General features: G+C 32.4%; 2 protein-coding genes across 9 annotated transcripts; one reads left to right on the top strand and one right to left on the bottom strand.

The window, feature by feature from the left end:
* Nucleotides 1-141: 141 nt before the first annotated feature.
* On the top strand, nt 142-8750 carry LOC141532566 (uncharacterized). 7 transcript variants are annotated; one of them, XM_074250973.1, is made up of 11 exons: nt 142-579; nt 1068-1186; nt 2100-2205; nt 2871-3296; nt 4247-4755; nt 4839-4980; nt 5227-5804; nt 5886-6151; nt 7380-7601; nt 7687-8072; nt 8149-8750. In XM_074250973.1, exons 3-11 carry the CDS (start codon nt 2155-2157, stop codon nt 8623-8625), a joined length of 3057 nt encoding a protein of 1018 aa, XP_074107074.1. In that variant the 5' UTR covers nt 142-579; nt 1068-1186; nt 2100-2154; the 3' UTR covers nt 8626-8750. The 7 variants fall into 7 exon arrangements, with proteins under 7 accessions (XP_074107074.1, XP_074107065.1, XP_074107109.1 ...); XM_074250983.1 differs by lacking the exon at nt 142-579 and adding an exon at nt 904-920; XM_074250964.1 differs by lacking the exon at nt 1068-1186.
* A 1255-nt stretch (nt 8751-10005) lies between these two features.
* Nucleotides 10006-18651, bottom strand: Smurf (SMAD specific E3 ubiquitin protein ligase). 2 transcript variants are annotated; one of them, XM_074246563.1, is made up of 10 exons: nt 18446-18651; nt 17425-17463; nt 17236-17344; nt 17014-17147; nt 16228-16492; nt 15635-16062; nt 14883-15301; nt 13736-14756; nt 13295-13487; nt 10006-13183 (listed from the first exon to the last, which is right to left on the bottom strand). In XM_074246563.1, exons 1-9 carry the CDS (start codon nt 18498-18500, stop codon nt 13300-13302), a joined length of 2658 nt encoding a protein of 885 aa, XP_074102664.1. In that variant the 5' UTR covers nt 18501-18651; the 3' UTR covers nt 10006-13183; nt 13295-13299. The 2 variants fall into 2 exon arrangements, with proteins under 2 accessions (XP_074102664.1, XP_074102656.1); XM_074246555.1 differs by having other exon boundaries at nt 13736-15301.
* Nucleotides 18652-19189: the final 538 nt, after the last annotated feature.

The raw sequence follows: 19189 nt of genomic DNA, 5'->3' as shown, positions 1-19189 counted from the left end.
ATTAAGACTTTATTGAGTCTGACTGTACAAATTCTTGTAAATAGATAACATCACTTTAAATATATAATATATATATATATATATATATATATATATATATATATATATATATATATATATGTATAAAATTATTTAAACTTTTTAGTACAATTTTATTTTTTAAATTTAAATTTTCCCGCGTCGCTAAAAGTAGTTGAATCAAAACCGCAACTTCCCGCGGCGCGCGCATCAGTCCTCGCCCGTCTTCTCCCGCCGTACTATCCGGTCCCGATAATTAAAACACAAATAAAATTAATTCCACATGAAAATTGTTAAAAGTAATTAAATTTCTGTGTCAATTGTTCTGTAAACTTAATAAAAAAGAAATTTAAGTGCAGTAACTATTTATAATATCCTGTAAAGCTTATCGATATCAATGTGTGCTCTGCGCAACCGGCCAATAGTGTCAGCGGGGAAGTGCGAGGAACAGCCATGACAGTAGTGGTATTTTCAGTAAACTCATTGGTGTGTGCTCCTTTAAAATAATAAAAACTGTGGTAGCCTTGAGCCCTTGGGCAGTTAAAATCATCACTTTGTTTGGTAATTATAATTCCTAGTATAATGTCAATAATAATAACAAAAGATATGTATTTGAACATAATAGGCGAAGAGTGATTGAGAAGACGGGCAACAGTTGCGTGGCCATTATTGTGCTGGATTAACGTTTTGTAGGATACCCAGGCGGGTGAGACGTCGAGAGTATTGAGTTGAAAGAGTGAGAGTAAGAGTAAGAGTGTAAGGACGAGCGAGAGCGAGAGCAAGACCAGATTCTGAGCAAGATGGAGAGATTGATCGCTCGTCAAGTACATACTACATATTATTATGTTATTATAAAGTAAAATGGAGTAACAAGGAAGGGGATATTATATATATATATATATGTATGTACCAAATGAATGTATGTATGTATATAAAAAGAGTTAGACGCGTCCTCTGCCCCTCTTGCGTCGGGACGCGCCGTCGAGCTCGTACGTGTGTACACACTCGACACTCGGAGTTCGCAGAATATCATCTAGTATTCGTTTCAGTGCACGACCACCAGAACCAGCGGCTGTAGGAGTCAGGAGTGAAGAGTGTATAGACCGACTAGACACCAGACGGGAGTACGGGGAGTTGAGTCTCCGCTAACCACGGCGACGAGCACCACGTGAGTGACGAATTTTAACAATCCACAATCGAGATAAATATATATATATATACTTCACGGTATATATCTACATTGCACGGCGTCTAGTCCAAGAAAGAAAAACGTCAACAGTTTTTTATTTGTTTTATTTTTCAGACACTTTAATTTTTTATCACTTATCACGAGATTTGCAGGCTAGTCTGACACCCGTGGTAACCGTCCATCTTGTTGGCCCCTTGTCCTCGTTTCACGAGCCGCGATAATTGACGCGTCATATGTGCGAGCAATAACTCCTGGTGGATGTAATACAGGCGTGTCCTTGCGATACAATATCATATGATATTACCAACTCGTTTATTGGTGGATGTATATCTATGTGTGTGTGTGTGTTTTGTGTGTGTACCTAAAGTGCGTGTTTGTAATTATAATTATAATTATGATTTAAATTGTAATTATAGTTATATACATAGTAATTGAATGAATATATTATGGATGTTGTTAAATTATCGGGAGTGTCATGTTGGATTAAAAGCGAGTTCGCATTTAATTTGTTGTTTAATTTTAGTCTTTGTCGTCGTTCACTGCTCGGTTTCTGGTTGCTGATGACTCACGCTCCCGCTCTCAAATTCTGGAGGCGGTATTTATTTATAATTGGAATTGTTGTTGTAATTACTCGAACAATTATCCGCAACAATTTTTAAATATCTATATGTGTATAAATAAAAATTTAGTGGTGTTGATACTTTTGAGGTTAAATAGCTCTGCTTAAAGAATTAATATAATAAAAAATAATTCTTATCATTCTCATGTTATGATTTATTGCGGTTTATTATTTTGTTTAGACTTACTATTTAAATAAGTATTGTTACACAACACAACAATTGTTATCTTTCTGTGCTTAATTGATTTATTATTTTTGTTTTGCTAATTGCAGGATGAAAAATGACGAGTATCAAAAGAGATTTATGCAGGGTCTTTATTAAACAAAGATGAACAGTGAACAGCATGCATTGCCAGCGACCACGCAGGCACAGCAAGAGGTAAGGACTCAAAATAAACTTTGTCGTTACCAGGCTCTTCCCCAAACTACAAATGCGCTGTTTTCCTTATATTAATTATTATTTATTCAATAATTATTAATTTCTTTTATTTTTTTTTATCTTTTTTTTTTTTTTTTTTTTTTTTTCACTTAGCCTGATGTGAAAAAGTTTTAGTTTGTACTTGAGTATTTAAAATTATACCCAAGGCAATGTTTAATTTCTTCATTGCTGTGGATGTTGACTGCTTACTTTATAAAATAAATGTTTTGCAAGAGGTGAATGATTTTGTAGCTGTTTTACATGTCATCTACTTTGAATAATTATTCACTCTGTAATCAGTGTGTAGTTAATTAAATTTTATACTGCTTAAGATTTTTTTTTTTTAATTAATTGATCTAGTGATCAATTACTGAGTTAAATTGCACTCTAAAAAATCACCAGAAATAAAATAATCATCTAGCTTTTCAAGTACCAGCAAGCAATGTCAACTCTGTGGGTTGATCCGTAGAGGAGTTGCGAGAAAAGAGCAAACAAACTGAACATAAACTAAAAAAAAGTCTAAATAATATCCGGAAGTTTGCGCATTTGTTGATTGGAGGTTGGCCGTTGCATGCGCATTGCATGCCATCTAAATGTTGTAAAAATGTTGGAATGTATATTGGTAGGAAGTAAACGCGGGTCAAAGCAGTCGCCCTTCTTATCCGGGTGGCTTGGCTGCCGCCACGAGTGTCGGGAATGTAGGGAGTACAGTCCCGCATTCGTCAGCGGACCTGCGTGTAGGTACAGCTGTAGCGTTAGCTGCCTCCTCGCTATCCTCTCCGGCAAAGTTCTGGCTCCTGAATCTGTTTCCTCCTGGATCGCTGCCCCAGGTCTCGGTGTACCACCACCACCACAACTCCGCTCACAGGGGAGCTAGCGGAGCCGTAGGACCTGGTCCTGCTCCTGGAAACGGTACCGGGCCGGCCGCAAAAGAAGGATCTTTGTCTCAGGAAATGGCACTGGCTACCAATGCCCACCACCAGACGTCTCATCATCATCACTCACCTGGAGTGGCCCCTGGTCACCACTCTTCCCTGCAGTCTAACGCCCAGGTTTGTTGGTGTAGATGCACGCTACTTTTTATTTATCATTAGTATCTAGTTCTGCTTGCACCACCAAACTGTTAGTTTCTTTTTATTTCATCTAAAGTAGTAAATAAATTTTTGTATTTATGTAGATCTTTGACATATATTTTTAATAATAAATAGTAGAATTTACTGTTGGACGTATGTCATACTACAAAAGATTCTCTGTTATTTGCATGACTAGACTACACAAATTTGTGAAACAATAACTCTTAACAATTGTAGAAAAAAATCTCGGGAAAACCGTAGTATGACATACGTTTGGTATGTCCTCATTTAAATAAATAAATAATTCTTTGTACCATTTCAGTGTTAGATTTAGCATTTGTTTCATACACATATTTTAAATCAACATAGTATCTTATTGTAAAATATTAAAAATCTCAATGCTTTTGACTAATTAACAGTTATTGTGTTTTATTTGGAAAAAATTAATCAAACTTCAAAATTATTAACAGATAAACTTCTTAAAGAAGCCTGAAAAAAATTTTTATTTCATAATTATATTCTTTGATGTGAACTTTATAGAAGCGAGAAATTTTTAGCGACTATGCGCCACCTGTCGGATTTTTCGGAACTAATTTTAATCCAAAAATTAAATCTGAGCATATTAAGTTATAAACAAAGATTTTAAGTGATATTTGGACCTATTAAGGAAGTTTTATTGAGTTACAAGATTTGAGAAAAAAATTTAATACAAAGGCTTACTGTGAACTCATCAGAAAATGATTAAAATTTAACACTTACTCTAAATGCCGCTAATTACGGTCAGAGTATTTTATTTAAATTAAAACAATAATAATCTTTGCTAAAAATGCTAACACCGGTACTATAGCGCTCAGCTAACTGAATAATTAACTCGCTACCGGCTCATTTTGAAGTAGTGAATAATTATTAATTAAAAAATGACTTTTTAGATTCCAGTCTCTCTTCCTGGTCTCAACCTAGACGGTTCGCACATCCCGAGTCACCTCCAAGTCGCTCACGCCCAGATGCAACAGCAAATGCAATCCCAGCAGCAACAACAGTTGCATCAGTCCCAGCAGCAGCAGTCCCATCATCAAATGCAGAATCACCAGGCCAACGCTGGACAGAACTCACAGAATCAATCGGCCCAGCGTGATGACAAAATCAAGGATGAGGGTGGCAGTTGTACCACCGAGCGTTGCAGCGATAGCCAAGTACACTGTCAGGTACAATGTGATCTTCAACTTCAGCAACCGCAAGACTTACAACAGAGTATGATGCAGCAGCAGCAACAACAGCAACAGCAGCAGCAGCAACAACAACAACAGCAACAGCAGCAGCAACAGCAGCAACAGATTGGAGTGAACATCAGTGGGAATCCTGGGACGGATAGCGGTAATCAAAATAATGCGGAGAAATCAGAGAAGGAAAAAGAATTGCGACAACTTAATATGACACAGTAAATATTTTTTAATCTGAGATATGAGTATGAATATCAAGTACCGAGCAGCAATTTTATGATGCTAATTTATTTATTTCAAGGTTTCAAGTACCAGATTTAAAAGCTGGAAGCCATATGATGGATGTTAGAACGGCAGATGGATCATTAGTCAAAATAAGTGCGGGTAATGAGCAAGACCTTGCTAAAACTCTTAATGTTGAGATGGTACAAAATATGTACAAGGTAATTTATATTATGGCCAATGAAGTATCTTTTTTTTTTTTCACTTGCAATTTTATTCCAATTAGAAAAATAAAATTTTCTCAAAAAATCAATTATCTTAAATTTTATAGTTTAAAAATTATATTTATTAATTTATTACTTTTTTTTTTTTTTTTTTTTTTTTAATTAAAATAAAATTGCAAATCAATAACTGGGTCTTAAATCTTATATTAAAAATTTTTATTAAAAAATGACTATGTTGCGCAGGTTAATGTCGAAGATATTAATCAATTGCTGGCCTATCACGAAGTGTTCGGTAAGCTTCAGAGTGAAATAGCAGCCGGAACAACTTTAGTCGGCGGTACAGTGCCGACACAAACTGTTACCACTATCCAGAATGGTACAACGCTGGCACAACAAGTGCAATTGAATAAATTTGACATTACCAAGAGCGATGGGGAGGCAACACCTGGACCTAGCGCCTCCCCAGTCTCCGTGGGCAGTCACGCATGCGAGGTCTGCGGGAAGATCTTCCAATTTCGCTATCAGCTGATAGTTCATCGTCGTTACCATACCGAAAGAAAGCCGTTCACGTGTCAAGTTTGTGGTAAAGCATTTTCAAACGCAAACGACTTGACTCGTCACGGCAAGTGTCATCTTGGAGGCTCTATGTTTACTTGTGCCGTTTGCTTTCACGTATTTGCGAACGCGCCGTCTCTCGAACGCCATATGAAACGCCACGCTACTGATAAACCCTACAATTGTACTGTTTGCGGAAAGAGCTTTGCTAGGAAAGAGCATCTGGATAATCACACCCGTTGTCATACTGGTGAAACACCTTACAGGTATTTTTTATTTTTTATCTCTTGCTTTAATTAATTAATAAGCAGTACAACGGAGGTAATTTAATTAATTAATTACGGTAGATGTCAATACTGCGCGAAAACTTTCACACGCAAGGAACACATGGTGAACCATGTGAGAAAACATACTGGCGAAACGCCTCATCGCTGTGACATCTGTAAGAAGAGCTTCACCCGCAAAGAACATTTTATGAACCACGTAATGTGGCACACTGGCGAGACACCTCATCATTGCCAGGTTTGCGGGAAAAAGTACACGCGCAAAGAGCACTTGGCAAATCACATGCGTTCTCACACCAATGATACGCCTTTCCGCTGTGAAATTTGTGGTGAGTCTTGCTACAAGTATTAATAATGCCTTCATCCTTATTATAGTCATGGCTTTGCCTGCTATCGAGTTATTAATAGTCGTTTGATTGCCTTTTACGCTGTAATTAAACTCAGGCTATTATGATCAATATTTATGTCTCGAGTAATATATCTATTATTCATACATAATATATATTATCTGAACTTTTATTCCATTAAACTGTCAACAGTCATTTATCTTGGAGGATGATTCCATTCGGTTCAATTAATTAATTATTTATTAAATATTAATTTTTAATAAATCTAGATTTTTATTTTGTCGTTAAATTAATTTGAGACGCTCTGAAATTCAATATGAAAGTGGTAGCGTGACAGTTACCTATGGTGGTGGTGGTGGTGGTGGTGGTAGTGCTGTTATTATTTAATTTCACGGAGCTGCTAAATATATCAACACACAACAGCGTAAATACACCCTACCCACTCAATTGCAATACAAGTGGGTGTAAAGACGCGTTGAAATAAAATCCGCGAGAATTGATCGCGCATCGCGGGTAACCGCCCCCTTGGATTTGCGGGTCGCGCGCATTCCATTGCAAACCATCATCACCGCTGCCTCCTAAGTCTCTGTCTTTTATCAACCCCCAGATATCGAAGTGCCTTCGTCTTGGCGACTCACTTAGCCGCGTCTTCCTTCAAAATATTTGTTATTGTTTTATAAATAATTCAAAATTTAATTTATTTTTTGGTAAAAAATTAAATTAAATTTTTTTTATCTTGATTCAAAATAAATTTTTAATTTTCTATCAAATGACTTACTACTTTGTTAATCTCAGTGGTTAGTAAAATTTATTATTTTATTTATTTCAATAAATAAATACAATAAATTTTTTAATTTTTTAAACTATCAATTCTGTAATTATTTCCATTAGAATTAAACCGTAATTTCCGAAGTTACTGTAGCATAAATAATTTCGTTATTTGATCCGGGTCACATTGAATTATTAAGTTTTACTGATCGATCTTCAGCACAATTGAGTATAACGCAACCGAGCGTAAAACATAAAACACTTGTCATGTTATATTTTTTTTAAATACTAAAATATTTTTATTGTAAAAAATTACAAGATTAGAACATTGTAGCTATAATAAAAATAGTTTGGAATTATCCCACGTGTAACTTTTAAGTTTTACTTAATGATGTTGGCAAATGATTTATTTATCTATTTTTTATTTTTTTTTAATGAATAGGCAAGTCGTTCACAAGAAAGGAGCACTTCACGAACCACATAATGTGGCACACGGGTGAGACACCCCATCGCTGTGACTTTTGTTCGAAGACATTTACCCGGAAAGAGCATCTATTGAACCATGTACGTCAACACACGGGTGAGTCTCCTCATAGATGTGGCTTCTGCTCTAAATCATTCACCAGAAAGGAACATCTTGTTAATCATATTCGTCAACATACTGGTAAGAATTTTTTTTTTTATTTTTTTCTATAATAATAAATCAATTATTAATTAAATAAATAAATAATGTTATTAATATTTAACAGGTGAAACTCCATTCCGTTGTCAGTACTGTCCAAAAGCATTCACACGTAAAGACCACCTGGTGAATCACGTCAGACAGCACACGGGTGAGTCACCGCACAAGTGCCAGTATTGCACGAAATCCTTCACGCGCAAGGAGCATTTGACAAATCACGTACGTCAACATACAGGCGAGTCGCCCCATCGTTGTCACTTCTGTTCAAAGTCATTTACACGCAAAGAGCATTTGACGAATCACGTCAGAATCCACACCGGTGAGTCTCCGCACAGATGCGAATTTTGCCAGAGAACATTTACGAGAAAAGAACATCTGAATAATCATTTACGACAACATACTGGAGATTCATCTCATTGCTGCAATGTCTGCTCTAAGCCCTTTACCCGAAAGGTAAAAAAAAAAAAAAAATAAATTTAATAAAAAATTTTTATCAAATAATTTTATAAATAAAAAATTAAATTTTTAGGAGCATTTGGTAAATCACATGCGTTGTCATACCGGCGAAAGGCCATTCGTTTGTACCGAATGCGGTAAAAGCTTCCCTTTGAAAGGCAACCTGCTCTTCCACATGCGTTCACACAACAAAGGCAGCAATGCCGAGCGGCCCTTCCGCTGCGATCTTTGTCCGAAAGATTTTATGTGCAAGGGCCACTTGGTGTCTCACCGACGCTCTCACTCGGATGAGCGACCCCACAGCTGTCCCGATTGCGGGAAGACTTTCGTTGAGAAAGGCAACATGCTCAGACACTTGCGGAAGCACGCTGCCGAGGGTCCGCCGACCCAAGTCACCACGCCGTCAGCGATCCCACAGCCCGGGGTTTTACCGATTCCTACAGCCGCGGCTGTTCTCGTCGGCCATCCTCTCGCTCCACCCGCGCCTCCAGTCGTTCCACAACACACCGTTGTTGTTCCTACTCCGCCGGGTGTGCTTACTTCTTATTGAATGGACCAAACGGCGATTAATGATAAGCCAATCGGATTAGCCATGACGAATTTAACAGAGAATAATGATAATACTACTACTACTACTACTAGTACTACTAATACTAATAATAATAATAATAATAATAATAATAATAATAATAATAATAATAATAATAATAATAATAATAATAATGATAATAATGATAATGCAAATATTAACAGTGATTATTCTCTCGAAAAATTTGTTAATAATTTTATGATTTATCAGCACATCAGTTGATAAATATTAAATATGTCTGTTAATTAAATAGTTATCGTTTTTGTGTAATCAATTAAAATTTAAAAAGTGTTTGTGACGGCTAATTATCGCGTTTAATTGTTACAATTAAAAAAAAAATTAAGTTAACACACTTTAACCATTTTTCTAATCAATAATTATAATGATTGTAAATTTAGCGGTTAAATGTTTTATTAGTTATTATTATTACAATAATTAGAGTACTTTTATCTTTATTTTTCATAGAAAAGTAAAGTAATTTGTCTCCTTAATTTCTCTATTTTTTATCTTGTTGAAGTAGTTTTATATATATATATATATATATATATATATATATATATATATATATATATATATATATATATATATATATATATATATATATATATATATATATATGTAGATAAAGTGTAACCATCTATTAAATTAGACGCTAAAAAAAGGTCTCATCTAAGTGATTTTAGCTGTTATTACGTCCAAGTGCAATATTATTCGGCTGCTTTGTGTACTGAAGCTAGTTCTATCGAGTCATCGAAGAATCACTCAGAATTTATAAAGTTTATGTATAACATAACATAGAGGTGGAAAGTTAATTTATTAAATTAACTCTAAATATTTGCTTTATTTTATTGTTTATTATTTTTTAGCGCTTTACTGGCAAACACTAGTGGGGTCATGAATTTTATACTAGGACGTAAAGATTGAACTATATAAATATAAAAAAAAAAAAATATATATATATATATATTATAAATAAATAAATATAAGTATTTTTTTGGTTTGATACCACGACATCGTAATTTTAAAATCAAGGGCTAGCTCCTGGATTTTTGAAAAACTAAAGTGTGATCAAAAAGTAAAAGAAGCTTTAGTTTACATGTCGGGCATAAGAACGTCGCAATTATGTATCATAATTAAAGTAGATCAGAATTAATTAAGATTATTATAAAGTATAAATTTAAACAAATAAATAAATAAATATATTATTATAAATATAAATGTTAATTAGCTCACGCTTACACACGATACAGTTACACAATTATTATTTTATTAATAATAATAATTATAATAAAAATAATAGTGTAATCACAGAAAAAAGATTTATTAAATCTAAATTAAGTGTGATTTTTTCAAGGGGCCTGAATTACCCATGTAGAGTCTGTAGATTCATATGAATTATTATAATTAATATTAATAATTAGTGTGAGCAATATAAAGGTATCATGTACTATCCAATTAACCAAATAATAATGACATAAAACGAAAAAATAAATTTTTTTTTGAATAATAATAATAATAATAATAATAATTATTATTATTATTATTATTATTATAAATAAGTATATATTAATGATACTTTATTATAAAGTTAAAAATAATAATAATAATAAAGCGCCATTATAAGAGGTTGAAAAATGTCTAAGCGAAGAAATGTTAAAGCGCAGGCTGCTGATATACGCTGTGTATATATATGTATTTGTATATATATTTATGCGGTATATATTATGCAAATTTAAGGATTGTCGAGATAAAATTCATCTTTAATGTTGGCGAAAAAATTATATTAATAATAACAATGATAATGATAAAGAAAAAGTAGAGAAGAAATGAATCCAGTCACGCAACAGCGTTTTATGTTAACGAATGAAAATAAATATTAAAATATTGTCCGTCACCTGGAAATACACAAGCACACAATAAAATCTTGTATTAGTGTAACAAAAAAATAAAATTATAAAAAAAATAGTGTAAATGTTTGTATGTTAAACTTAAAATTTAATATCATTTATTGCTTTTAGATGTCAATTTGTGCTTAATTAAATAATTTTATTATTTTAGTATTTCGTTTGGAATATTAATTAGATTAAATGAATAGAATGGTTGAAAGGAAAATCAAATTTTTATTTAAACTATTAGTTCTTTGCAAGGCGAAGCGTTTTATTTTATATTATGATGAAATATGTTTTTTATTTTTATCCGAGTTGCGCTTCGGCTTGAAGAGAAACAGGGTGATGGAAATGAAGAAAAAAAAAAAATATTGATAAAAATTGATATGATTTACCCTTAGATAGAATGAAAAAAAATATGTATAGAATTTTATTATGCACCATTGTAATATTATGTATCAAATATGATAAATTGCGACGCAATATACACTGGTGTTATGTTAAATGTGAAGAAAAGTGAATCATGTTTTATTTCCTTAAAATACATTTAATTAAAATCCTGAAAAAAAAATTTTTTTATTAAAATACCTGTGTGTAATTTTTTAGAAATAAATTGATCAAAATAAAAATTATAAAAATATAAGGATTAAAAAAAAAGAGAACAAATTATTTGTCAATGTTTTCGTAACTTTGGATATTTTATTAAAATATACATTTGATCCAAAATACAAAAAATGAACAGCGAGAAAATGATTAAGAGTGATATGTACAAATAATTATTATTAAAAATTTTTTTTTTACAATTATCAATGTTAATTATTAATAATTGTTGCTTTAATCGACTTTGTGAAAGTTTTTAAGATCATAACGGGAAATATTTTCAAAAATTTTGTTCTGATATGAATAATAATCATAAATGATTAGTTATTATTATTATTAATATTATAAAAATAATCATAATAGGTAAATAGAATAACAATAGTTACAATTATTTATACAGTAGATCTAACATCTACTGTGCATAAGAGAAAACTAAACGATAATTTGCTGGTGTTTCAAGTGTGCGTATAAACTTAGCGCCATTTAATTTAATTAATTAATTATGAGCTTCAAGGGAGGCAGTCAATTTTATTTTTAACTATTACATCTTTAACTTTAATTTCATTTAAGTAATAAAGACTTTCTCTTGTTTAGAAAGTTTTTTTTATTTAATAAACAATACCACCAACTGCTGCCAATTCTTTTAATTTATTAATTTCGGCAATCGACTGATATTATTTTAGAAATAAATTTTACGATAAATGTTAATTGCGATTTAACAATTTGATAAGATAAACCTGTACGTTTAATTATTTTATTTTTTTTTTCTAATGCCGGTTTTATTAAAAGTTATGTTAAAAAGGCACTGTCGATATCTAAACGCCCTTGAATTGTCTATTTTTTTTTTTTTTTTTCCCGTTTAAGTGATTAATTATTAAATTACATAAATAATATTATAATTATTATTATCGATATTAATTACAATTGGTCATGCTAATGCAAGTGGAGAAGGTAAAAAATTTCTACATTTATAAATAAAATATTAATTATTTAAAATGACCTTTAATTAGTTATCAATTGTCATGACTACTGTCTCTATTTCTTCTATCGGCTCTAAATTTTTTATTTAATTTTCTAGACTTAAATTTATCGTGAAAAATTATAGAAATTTAATTTTTGAGCCAGATTTTTTTTTTATTATTAACTATTACTCTATTTGTTTAAAATTAAGGCTACTTATACTTTCTTCTAATATTTTAAAATTTTCACCGATTGTTCAATTTTTTTTCGATTGAAAAAAATTTTTTCATAACTACAATAATTATATTTATATTTATAATTTATATATATTTCATCTAAATTTTATAGAACCTCTCAACAACAGTCCTGTTTTAATAAACTATTTACATCTTTCTAATTATACCCTTGTATTGCACGCGTTTACTTATAAAGTCGCATTCGCGAAAACAGATAAGGGTAAAACGAATAAATTTACCTCAAGTTGACAATTTAAATAATAAAAAAAAAAATTTCACTCGACTAATTATCGATAATTAATCCCTCAAATATACAAATATCTTGTCATATCATTCAATAAATTTAATCACAAGGGCTTCAACACAATTTATATAATTTTAGTCACTAAATAAAATCTCACAATATCCCTGGCAATAAATAAAATTTAAATAATTTACATTCTTACATTGATATGCTTTGTTCTCATTATTATTTTTCACATTATTTTTTTTTTTTTTAAATATATAAACACTATAATTTAGTTTTCTTTAAGCCCTAAAAAAATAGTCTCGCAGCGACTGGCCGGATCCATTTAATAATAATTAAAACTCTGAATGATATGATAATAATTGACAGTAATTACTGCGCAGAGTCACGGCAATCAATCCTGATAATTATTCAGAATGATTAATAGTTTTATTAAAACTAGGCCGATCTATAAATATTTATATATACGAATATCACCACGAAAATACAATTTTATGTATTTAGTATCGAACATTTAACAGCTTGAGTCCTCTGTTTATTATATTTTATTTTTTTATTATTTATCCAGATACTTCAGCCTTGAGAGTAACCTATGACAGACAATTATTATTATTAACTTTTCAACACCTGATCATTTACATAAGTCTTTGTGCCGGGTATTTATTTGTTACTTAACAATTTTCGTCAGTTGAGCAACTTACCAATTTTATTCAACCGCAAACCCGCATGTTTCTTCGACGGCTTGCGTAAGCTTGTCGAGCATTTTTTGGTAGGATGGATAACTTTGTGGTATATCTATTCTATTGAAACACGTGTGAGCTTTTGGTAAATTTTCACTAGGAGCGTCTACTGCGTGAATTGTAAATAGACGTGGTCCAGCTGCACCAGTTGATCCTGTTGAATAATTTATATTAAAATTTAATTAAATGAGATTAAAATTAGCCGTCAGTTGATAATTTTTTTATTTTATTTAACAAAAAAATTTGGTTTAAAAAATTGGATTTTTAATTTTTTTTTGCAATAATTTATTCGTAAAAAATATTTTTGAAATTATCAAATATCTGCTAAATTAATTTTAATAAAAGAATTACAAATAAAATAAAAAAAATTTTTAAATAAATAAATAAAATAAAATAAAATACCTTGTAAAGCTTTGAATCCTTGTAAAGGTACCCGAGAACTTCCCGTAACAAATTGTAATAGCCTAGCGCGCATTTCTTCGCCATAAGACTCAACAATTTGCCAGAACCATTTAACAACCGGAGTATCCGGATTGCAATGTTTCAGTCTCGTGTTCATTTTCCAATCATTAATATCAATACTACCAAGCCCGCCTATCACCAGCTCCAACTCTCTTTCATCAAAAGGCCTCAGCAGTTGCGGAGGTATCAGTTCATGAAAGCCTTTTTGCAGAGCCAAAAATTGCTGTTCGATTCCTCTCATAAACCGATAATTAACATACAGCCTCACGTACTCCCGTTTGTTTTCTTCAGTCACAGTGATATCTTTACCGCCGGGTTTGAGCTCGTGGTTCCTCAGCACGCCAAAGCTGCTGTGTTCAACAGAAAAACTAGCGTCTAGCACTCCATCAATGCTGTTCTCCAGCATCCAGGTGAGACTGCGATGTAGCTCCGGATCGACGCCCTCGATGTCGCTCAGAGTGATTCCCTTGTTAAGCAGCATCTTGTAGAAGGGCATCGTGAAGCCACCGTCAATATGATGGCCGTGAAAAACAGCAATTCCAATAATCCTGCCCGCGAAGTGGAAGTACGAAAGATGTTCCGGATTTATTCCCGAGTCAGGATTTATTTGAAGCGTGTAATTGTCATCTCTGGAGTACTGAAATAACCCGTACTGAGGATTTAGCATCTCATGGGACAATAAATAGAGCCATTCACGAGCAACTCCACCGTAATCAAGACCCTCTTCACCGCGAAATTTAACCATCAATCTCTTTCGCATGTCCTTAGGCCTCATTTTCATAATTATCCTGTATGACTCTTCAAATATTTCATTTCTCGATACTTCAAGGCGACAGTGACCACTCTGCGGCTGAAGAGCATTTAATTCAGCCCTAAGACATTTTAATTTAGCAACAAGGTCACGTTTATACTTGGGCAATAATTCACTCTCCATAAGCTCTTTAGGTAGATCCGAAATAGTCTGTGGAATAATATTCAGCGGTGTGTTTTCAACCGTAAATGAATTATTATTAGTTGAATTACATATCGTACGGTTACTTTGTATTTGTATTTGCTGATTAGTATTTGTTGTATTCGCAACACTTACAGCAGACGGTGTGGTGTTAGTATTTGTGGTAGTTGTCGTGGTTGTAGTCGAAGCAGTTGACTCAGTCCCGACGTCATTTGTTCTTGGCGTGACAATTGCGTTGCTGGTATTTCCAGATGGATTGCTGCCGCTGTTTACAGCACTTCCTCCATTACTGTTGGTGTGTTTCTTTAGCAAGCTGTTGATGATCTGAGCTGACAATCTAGGGTCTGTGAACTGCGTCGTCCTGTTATTGTGATCAACATAGTAAACCCGACCACTGGGCGTTTGTCGCATCTCCCAGCCACTCGGTAATGGACCCAATTCTGTTGCTAACTCATTAGCCGGCAAATCCCTCGGAATTCGCGGATCGTGCCACGTTGACGCGCCACTTGGCACATGGTAGAAATAAACTTGTCCCTGCTGTGTTTGACGCATTTCTGGGGACACAACATATCCATATTATTCTGATTTAAATAAAGGTGATAGTAAGAATAACAAGAATTAAAATAAGAATAAGGATCATTAATTTAACACGCTCACTACATCACTAAGAATATTAACTGCTTGTAATCTGTAATAGTCTACTAAGACATTTTAACATTAATATTTTACTTTGTTAAATAATAATTAATTACCTTGTAAGTTGAAAATATAATTTCAAGTCTATTTTTAAATTTTGGGGTATAACTCAGTGGTAGAGTATTTTTTTTTTTTTTTTTTTTTTTTACTTTAATAATTAATTATAAATTATAATAAAACAAATAATATACCATAACCACGAGGAAGATCCGTAGGTTGTTCATTTCTCCTTTCGCCATTGCGAATTCTGTGAGGACGACTGGGTCGTCGTGGTTGACTTTGATTTTGATTTCTTTCAACTCTACCATTATTATTAGCATTAGCATTTTCATCGTTGTTCCTGGACGTTCGTCTATCCCGACCAGCGGAAGGCGGTGTCTGATTTCTAGCGTTCTGATTTTGATTTTGAGTTGGAGTATTCCTAGGGGTATTTTGTGTCGAACTGTCACGACTAGGAGTTCTGCTGGGAGTTCCGTCATTCCAGACCTCCTGATTACGGTGGTTGTGAGGTGGGCTGTCGGATTGGACATTAGACGGCGAGCCGCTGCTGCTGGGTGACGTCGGCTCAGAATTTGGCAACGCAGGGGGTTCCGGCGTCGTTGGTATTATTGCATTAGGTCTGAAGCAATAATATTATTGTTAGATAACTAGATATAACAGCAGTGCCTGATGTCGATGATAAACATTAAACAATAGAGTAAATAATAAAAATTAGAGATAAAGGATTAATGTTTATTCATATGAGTTATTGTGTCACTTTATTGTTATTGTTAAAAATAAATACCGTGAGTTAGGACGGATCCATTGAGTGGTTCTTGTGTAATGATTAACATAGTAAAGTCTACCGCTTTCAGTTCTTCTCTCTTCCCATCCATCAGGCAAATCATTTGGACAACTCAAATCACCGAGGACGTCAACTACTGCGTTGTGGCCCACGGTATTACTCACAGCTCCATTATGACCGTCTCGAGACAATAAAGATACCACTATCTGACCTTTAATTACGTCTGTGTCATCAGTGTGTGCTCTACAAAGATCCAGACGTTGATCTATATCCAAACATAAATAAATAAATATGAATTTTTATATATATATATATATATATATATATATATATATATATATATATATATATATATATATATATGAATTTCACTTATCTATTTACTTATAATTGGAATCATCGGTCATAAAATATCAAAAAATTTATCCTATAAGCAAATACTGTAATGTTTAATATATTACTGACTGTCCAAAGATAAAAAAATTTCCCACAAAAAAAAAAACGGAAATGTTTGACACAAATTTAAATGAGTCACGGTTGAACTATGACTAAATAATTAGTAAAAAAAAAAATTAGTTTCTCAATTTAAATTATCTAATCAGAGTGTAAAATCTTGAAATAAAATATTTTTAATTCTTCTGAATGGATAATAGAATAAATTTGAAAGTTATTATTTTTAAAATAACTAAAATATAATTTGCAAAGGCTAATTAGTAAAAATTAATGACCGATTACAATTGAAATAGAGTAAAGAGAAAGTGAAAATAAAATAATAAATAAACTTGCATCCGGTGTCTTTGAGCCTTTGAATAGTATTTGACAAAATTCTAACACATCCTAAAAATCCACCACCCTGCTTCTTATGAATTTTTCTATGATTCCATACGGTGATAGTGATACCGTCATTCTTCCCGATATATCTGCAATTGAATTATATTAGCATTAATTAAGTAACCGTTACTGTCGCTGCGTGTAAAAAATAACTCAATAAAAAATATCAAGACTCACAGATCGTAATGTTGATTCCATTTGGGGTCTAGGGTGGCTTTGCAGGTGTCCGTACTGTGACATTGACCGGATCCATCAACAGTAACCTTGGCGAACGGATCAGGAAGGCCTTTAATGCATATTTTATTAATTATAAATAACAAACAATAAAAAACAAAACAATAATAATAATTTTTAACAAACGCTTACGAAATAAATCTTTTCTCGCTAAGTTGCGGGCGCATAAAACTGAAAAACAAAATAATTAAGTTAATTATTTAAATTATAAAATGAATACGCGTTATGCAGATTCATTGAAAGTAAATTTTACTTATTTAGGCTGTTTAAAATGAATTATTAAATAAAAGGAATAAAAAGCTGAATTAACGAGGTGGCGTGGTGTGGCCTGCAGGCTGCAGGCGGGTGGACATTAAATGAATCAGACGTTAATGAACTCGTGGACTAGACTCAGAATTGGATCAAATTAGCTCCGTAGATGTTTGTGTTGATGTGAGTAGTCGACATATCTGTCATGTGTTGAAATAAAATGACCTCCATGCTCTCCCAGAGAGTGTTCACACGGTGGGGTCACACATAATAATGAGGATCTAGTGATCTGGTCATCTGGTGATGTCTAGTGCTAATAATCATCCTCACTGATGAAAAATAGTTAATTTAATTATTATTACTGCAAATTTCAGAATCCAGAAGTCTTGTATGCAATAAAATGGACATCATGTGACAGTACATGATTTTTAAAATTTATTAATTAGCAACAACGCAGAAGATGACGTATTTATAAAAATATATGTTAATTTTTAGCATTGTTTATCTGTAAAATAAAAAATACAGTGAGGAAATAAAAAGTGGTAATTGTCACCAATTTAATATCAACCAATAGAGAGGTAAGGCTGGATAATAAAATGGGCTTTGTTAATAAACGAGAATAAATTATATAGATTATATAGAAATGGCAGGTAATTGTGGTGATAATAGTAACGCTCGAGTACTATTATATTATTATATATTGTATATTGTATATTGTAGTATGTGTATGAGTAGATTTAATGGTGTACAGTGAGGACATTGAAACTTTCACAGACTACTCAGACGGGGCACTGTATAACTAACATTAGCTTGCCACTTAATAATCACTCGCTCTTTATATATCCTTAGGTCTTGATTCTAAAAAAAAAAAGTAATTAGTGTATGTAGGTACTGATGGACTTACTGGTCAAACGTATCTTAGTAGCCCCGTTTCGCCTGCTACCTCCAGGATTCGACATTTTCAACGCACATTTAATATCACTGGCCAGCACTCATCGGCATTTTTAATTATTTTGTAAATAAAACTAACGAGCTCGTCTATCCGTTTGCTTTTGATTTACTCTGCTCCAGGTTCACACGCGCAACAAAACCTCACGCTCGATTTAGTTTCGAGATCGAGAGTGAGAGCGATACATTGCACTCTACGTCATATCGATAGTTCCTGTTTTCATGAAATGACGTTCACTACAGCGCTACCTTGTGATCGTTTTAGGAACTTTTAATGTTTATAAAATTATTTCAATAAAAACTGTTGAGTAATTTCAGCTCATTGTCACTTAAATAATTAATTTTAACAAACAAAGTTTATGACATTAAAGTTGAGCTGTCACTTGACAATTTTTTTATTTTTTTTAACAAATAAATTTGCTCCAAAAAATTATTTTTAAAAAATTGCATTTGTAGTTTTTTTAAATTTCTAGATGTCAATTTTTTTTATAAATTTTTTTTGCCATAATTTATTTGTTACAAAAATTCTTAAATTCTTAAAAATTTTTGTACATAAAATTTGAATTTTTTTTTTATTTTTTTATAAAATAAAAAAATTACAAGTTAAAAAATTTTTAATAAAAATTAGTAAGTAATTTTAGTTAATTGTCACTTAAATAATTAATTTTAATAAACAAAATTTTTGTAATTTTATTTTCAT

This window comes from Cotesia typhae, unplaced genomic scaffold (assembly GCF_013202065.1).
Source record: "Cotesia typhae breed Kobodo isofemale line unplaced genomic scaffold, CoteBio_Ctyphae contig_119, whole genome shotgun sequence".
Classification (NCBI taxonomy): domain Eukaryota; kingdom Metazoa; phylum Arthropoda; class Insecta; order Hymenoptera; family Braconidae; genus Cotesia; species Cotesia typhae.
This window is presented reverse-complemented; position numbering and strand designations above follow the sequence as displayed.

Excerpts from the sequence above, each read along its gene's own strand:
- Smurf (XM_074246555.1), bottom strand. The coding sequence starts at position 18,500 with ATGTCGAATCCTGGAGGTAGCAGGCGAAACGGGGCTACTAAGATACGT. Across the intron at positions 16,493-17,013 it reads AAGGCTCAAAGACACCGGAT|ATCAACGTCTGGATCTTTGT; the intron begins GCAAGTTTATTT and ends GTTTGGATATAG. Across the intron at positions 16,063-16,227 it reads TGGATCCGTCCTAACTCACG|ACCTAATGCAATAATACCAA; the intron begins GTATTTATTTTT and ends TTATTGCTTCAG.
- LOC141532566 (XM_074250964.1), top strand. The coding sequence starts at position 2,155 with ATGAACAGTGAACAGCATGCATTGCCAGCGACCACGCAGGCACAGCAA. Across the intron at positions 4,981-5,226 it reads TGGTACAAAATATGTACAAG|GTTAATGTCGAAGATATTAA; the intron begins GTAATTTATATT and ends TATGTTGCGCAG. Across the intron at positions 7,602-7,686 it reads TCATATTCGTCAACATACTG|GTGAAACTCCATTCCGTTGT; the intron begins GTAAGAATTTTT and ends AATATTTAACAG.